The sequence below is a fragment of the Coturnix japonica genome, chromosome 1, assembly GCF_001577835.2.
Source record: "Coturnix japonica isolate 7356 chromosome 1, Coturnix japonica 2.1, whole genome shotgun sequence".
Lineage (NCBI taxonomy): Eukaryota > Metazoa > Chordata > Aves > Galliformes > Phasianidae > Coturnix > Coturnix japonica.
This window is the reverse complement of record NC_029516.1, coordinates 163297863-163303456: the sequence shown is the minus strand read 5'-3', so window position 1 is coordinate 163303456 and position 5594 is coordinate 163297863. Positions and strand designations below refer to the sequence as shown.

Genomic DNA, 5594 nt, shown 5'->3' with positions numbered 1-5594 from the left:
GCAAAGCTGTACTTGTAGAACCCTTCCCATCTCATCCTATGACTGAGCCCAGTGGAGACTTTGAGATTTCTCAGGTGGTGCTCAAGGAGCCAGTGAGCCATGGCCATTTTGTCCTGGGATTTGAGAGATATTGATGCATCTCCCTGTGTCATTTGAGCTCTGCATTTATGGTAGGAAAACAGGCTCACCCTGCAGCACTGAAATGGCTTCAGCAGCAAGAAGGTGGCTCCAGGGTTCTGGAAACAAAGTCTGTGCTTGGATTTATGTGAGCCGTACAGTAAGCACACTGTGATTCTGAGGAGTCAGTAGCAGTGACTGAGAAGGGACAGGACATGGCTGGGGACTAGAAGTGAGCCATGAAGAGGGCTTGTAACTGCAGCAGTAGTTGCACACAGGCTCTTTTGGCACCCACACCTTTCTTCAGCATATTTTTCTGTCTTATGTACCTGTAGGAGTTATTCAATACACCACCAAAATGCCAGAAATAAAACAAACAAACAACAAGCATTAGACAACGAAGTATACAAGATGTTTGATTTCTTTTATTGTCACATGAAATTGGATAATGTGTAAACAAATCATGAAAAGTTCAAGACAGAAGGTGATGCTTTGACGTGTAATTAGCCAGAGCATTTAAATGGTTTTGGAACACCAAAACTACCAGATCTGAATTCTTAGTTTTTTTTTTAAACACCTTCTTTAGGAGTTTGCTGACCTTCTCCCTGTGGGAAAGAAAGAGAGAACAAAGTCTATACTGGAAATAGTCAACACAAACAGTTGTGTTTTATTTCCAGTGTTCCTCAAAATGCCCTGATGAAAATAAACCATGGCAAAGTTTATCCCATGAGATCTGTTCCAGCTATGCTCCGCTGTTACTTCTGAGTAGTTTCTCCTTTCACTAATCTGTCCTGTTGACTTGTTTAGTGGGATGGTATCATTTTCCCAGGGATCAGTACTGTTGAACACTTCCTGAAATAGCTCATTTACACATTAAGGTCCATAGGACGTGTTGGGCAATGCATGGGTGTGCAGGAAGACAGTGTGCCAGGCTGCTGCACTACCTCCTCATCAGCTCTTGGTTGCAATGGGGACATGTTACGTAACAGATATAGTGGATGGAGTATACAGAAATATGGTTTTTGTTTGTTTGTTTGTTTGTTTCCCCCTGATATTGACTCCTTTCTTTCCTTCTGGTAATACAATGAAGCCTCTGCCATCAGGGAGAGCAGTGAAACCTATACGCTGGTAGGTTTTAACTTGAAAATCAAGTGAATTTACCGTATAAACTCTGGATTCCTCGCCTATCATCCTGATGAAGTGTGAAGGTTTCTGGGTTCACATATGAGTAGAGAGGATACATCAGGGCTCCACGGACATTTGAGTGGGCGAGTCCCAAAGAGTGGCCAAATTCATGAGCAGCAACAAGGAACAAATTAACTCCTGCAGCATAAAAGCATGGAGAAGTATGTTAAAGGTTGGGCATTTCTTTTTAACAAATAAAGAATCTAAGCAGTAGGAGACTTTTGTCTTTCGTTAAGTTGAATTAAAGCATTGGAGTTTTGATTGCTTATTATTGAACTTTCTCATTTAACTGTAATATTTTAATAAAAGTATTGCCTATCCTTTGCATATACACATAGAGACTCTGAGTCTCTTTCCCCCTCTAATTTAAATCAAACTTACTCCAGCAAGCAAGATATTATATCCCTTCATACTTTAAGTAGAAAACAGAGGATTGTGATCCTTGCTTAGCCTGTGAAAACTGCTTTGGAATCCACACAGAACAAGCATTATGTAACTGCTAATGATAAGGAAAAACAAGGACTTAGGCTGTTGAAAAGAAGGAGAGGTTGATACTGAAGTGGTACTGAAGCATGAAGTGTTATGGAAAACGTTTCCTATGGCTGTGTGCTTGTGACACAAATATGCAATATTTGCTCTTCCCTCTTCATAAACACAAGTGAATTTTACCTTGATTGTATTTTGACCACTTTTCATCATCATCAAAATGAGCATCTCCACCTATCCCTTCTCCAGGCTCAAAAGCATGAGCTAATGTGCCACCTCTTCCATCGAAAGGATATCCGTCACCATGCTCTGCATTTGAAAACAAAGAAATGTCATCAGACAGCATGAGTTCTAACGCTTACATTCAGCAAACTGAAGCATGTTGCTTGTTTGTGATACCTTTTTTTTGCTGCTGTTCTTAAGAAAAAATCCTATAACAGCAAATTTGTGAGAATGGGGAGCAAGGTTTTAGGAAACATCTCCAAATTCATTACTTAAATACAAAACGTAGACTTGGAACTTATTGGAACTTATGCACGCTTCAGAGACAGCTGAGTCTTTGCTAGAAACCTGTTTCTGAAGCAGCATTCAGTGTTTATTTCAGAATAAATCCTTAATGCTATATGTTGAAAGCTCCTTAATGTTATTATGGTAGGTCATTGCTGTGCAATGTAAGTTTTAGACACTCACTTGTACTGACTGTAGTGGAAGCCAATTGTTTGGGGTACAGAAAACTGTATCTGAATAGCTGAGTTCTTCTTTTCCCAGTCTTAACACGGTCTATTAGTTACTGCTATCAGTGTTTGTGGGATGCTACCAGTTCCTACACAGAGAGCCTACAGGACAGGATATTTGTACCAAATCTGGAAATGTTCCACTCCCACTGAGAGATCTCTGACTTGACTGAGAATTTCTGCAGTACCGAATGCCATTATGTGACCTTTTCCTCTGGGATGGACCATGAGGCAGAGCTAGCACAGGTAGAAGAGACCTAGTCCTACTGCATGACAAGGGGTTAAAACCCATTCCAGCTTGCAAAACCCTTTTTTGCTTTGACTGGCACATTAAAAGACTCTTCCTAGCAACATGCTTCCCATGAGCAAAGCAGGGAGTAGGTATGTTTTGGTGCTTATATATGTAAACCAGGAGTCTGTTCTTCACTTCCTCTTCTGGAGATCTAGTAAATATCATCAATGGGTCTAGAAAACAAGTCATCTGGCCTTAAAGAAGGCATCCAGTTTGTCTATGCTGAGTCAATTTTAGTTCCAGATAAAGTAAAAGATATGCCCACATTCACACATTAGCCTGAATCACAGTCGAGCATCAGAAGTAACCCTAGTGGTCATCCTCATTTAGCATGCTCTGGCTTGCACCTTGCAGTCTTGGAGTCCACCAGTGAGATTCTTTCTAGAAGAAAAATCTAGAAAAAATTTCTAGAAGAAGATCCTCTCTGGGACCAATGCAAAGAGGCTGGAACAAGCTGCCCAGGGAGGCTGTGGAGTTTCCTTCTCTGGAGATATTCAAGACCTGTCTGGACAGGTGCAGCTTGCTGTAGGGAGCCTGCTTTGCAGGGGGTTTGGACTCACTGATCTCTAGAGGTCCCTTCCAACCCCTACAGTTCTGTGCGTCTGTGAACCCCGATGCACCCCAGCTTGCAAAAGGAGGTGTTCAGTCCAGATGAACAAACTGGAGCTAGACCAAAGTAAAGCTGCCTGAACCTGCCTAAATCCAGCTTTGTAGAGGCTGGGTCTTCAGCACAAGCTATTTTCCACTACACTCATCTTCTCATTTGTTTGGTTTGCACTGGATGTCAAGGCAGACGGTCACTAAATATCTAAAATTGAACATCTCAGTTCGGAGTAGAATTCTCCCTCCCTTTCACAACTATAAATCTGAAGGGATTTTCTAATGGTTGCATAGGAGTTAAACAGATTCATGTTATATAACACTGGTGGCATGATAAAGGTAAGATAACCTCCAAGTAAACTTGCTGGTTCCAAACTTGTTATTTATTCCTAAGCCTTTGGCTATAAGAATGCATTCTGTAAATCAGGCATGGAGCACTGAATTTTAACAAATTACATAGTCTCACCCCGACGTGCAAATTTAATCACGATGTCTGCGGGTCCCCAGGTAACTTTTCTGAAGTTCAGTGGAGTTACATCGCTCCATACCATCAAAGCCCTTCTAATTGCATCATCCACATATTCTCGGGGTAGGTCCGGTGTGTAATTAACAATTCTAACAGGAAAAGGAAGCAGATAAATGACATTTAGGCTGTGAAGGAAACCTGCAAAGTTAAGCTCAAAACAAATCCTTTCTCTATAAAATCTAAACCACCACTAACTTGTAAGTCAAGTATTTCTTATTCCACCGTGGACTTCCAGAAAATGTTTGGTAATCTGCTACATCAGGGAGTCCACATCTGGGCTGTTCCATTACGGTTTTTGTTTCTGCATTTAATTTTCCTGTTATAGTCAGGTGGAAAAACTTCTGCATTTCTTTAATCCTTTCTTCTATGCTGATGACAGGGTGTTTTCCAAGAAGTGGAAAGAATTTGTTAAGATATGTCTGGAAAAAGGAAAGGAAAACAAAAATTAGTATTTATACCTGCTATCTTCCAGCAATTGCATTTTACATTTGATTGAACTGCTCCATTGTCCTGTAGTCACGGTTTGTTTACATGTGTTTCTTTTTTTTTTAACCCAATTCTGTTTAACATGTGGCATTTTCTCTGTAGTACAGATTAAAATACATGAGAAGAGCTGAACAGCAGAACACTGTTAGCAAGCAGTCCTTTCAAGTAAATGCAGTGTACGGAGTATTCAAATCCACGGAGCTCCAAAATAGTATAAAAATATATTTATGATGTTTTCAAAATGAGGAGCCTCTACTATTTAGTAGCTGGAACTTGATCTCTTTTGCAAGTCAGACTTAGGCAGTCTAAGCCAACCAGCAAGTTTAAGTAGTTCTATGTCACCTCTGCAAAAATTAAGAGGAGGTAAAATAAACAGACAGGAAAGGAATGTAGAAGTTAAGTAAAAAATCCGGCTATTCATAATGCAGCTACATTGCCTTCCTGGTAACGTACCTGTGCGATGTCTAAATCTGCATTGCTCCATAATGCTGGTTTAAAAGGCACTGGAAGAGGAAGGCTCTGAGGTAGGAGAATGGCAGCATAGAGTAGGAGGTATTGCACGGTGACCAGCATTGCCAAGGAGCCTCACAGCTGCAGGAAATGTTAGTCTTTCTGTCTCCCAAGACTGGAGCAAGGATGCTTATATAGATCCTGTGAGCTCCATGCGGCAATCATGGATGTGACTCAGTTTTCGGTGGTATTAATGTAATGGCATCGCTATTCTAAGAAGTAAATGAAAACATGTTAAACAAATACTCCCTTTGACTTCCCTGTTGATGTCATGTCACAGCCAGCAGCCAGCCTTGGCTCTCTCTATTCATATTATTCTAGAAGTGAAACCACAAGGTTGCAGAGTTCACTTTCTGTAACTTTATCAATAGTCACTGTATAATCACTTCTTACTGCATTTCCCTAAAAGTTCCTTATACACAAAAGATGATTTTGCAACACTTTGGTTTGATAGTTTGCCTGTGTTGATGCAGAGGCAGAGATGAGATGGATGGATGTGCTGTCTCACCTGAGAACAATATGAGAAAGCCTTCAAGAAAAAAAGTTTACCCTAACAAGTATGTAGCTATCTTCTACCTCTGTCCCTACCAGTGCAATCTCCTGGATGTCTGTGGTGGAGGAAATCATTGCTGAGGAGGGCAGCCACAACTTGCCTGCT

At 40.8% G+C, this 5594-nt stretch overlaps 1 protein-coding gene across 1 annotated transcript; it reads right to left on the bottom strand.

Annotated features, from left to right (window-relative positions):
• Positions 1–520: 520 nt before the first annotated feature.
• On the bottom strand, positions 521–5104 carry MMP7 (matrix metallopeptidase 7). Its single transcript, XM_015852274.2, has 6 exons — positions 4880–5104; positions 4136–4359; positions 3881–4029; positions 1972–2097; positions 1279–1440; positions 521–722 (listed from the first exon to the last, which is right to left on the bottom strand). Exons 1-6 carry the CDS (start codon positions 4997–4999, stop codon positions 700–702), a joined length of 804 nt encoding a protein of 267 aa, XP_015707760.1. The 5' UTR covers positions 5000–5104; the 3' UTR covers positions 521–699.
• Positions 5105–5594: the final 490 nt, after the last annotated feature.

What these genes read in the sequence shown, in the direction of transcription:
- MMP7 (XM_015852274.2), bottom strand. Translation starts at nt 4,999, where the DNA reads ATGCTGGTCACCGTGCAATACCTCCTACTCTATGCTGCCATTCTCCTA. An exon ending in CAGATTTAGACATCGCACAG is followed by an intron (nt 4,360 to 4,879) that starts GTACGTTACCAG and finishes TCCTTTTTCCAG; the next exon opens with ACATATCTTAACAAATTCTT. An exon ending in AAGAAATACTTGACTTACAA is followed by an intron (nt 4,030 to 4,135) that starts GTTAGTGGTGGT and finishes TTTTCCTGTTAG; the next exon opens with AATTGTTAATTACACACCGG.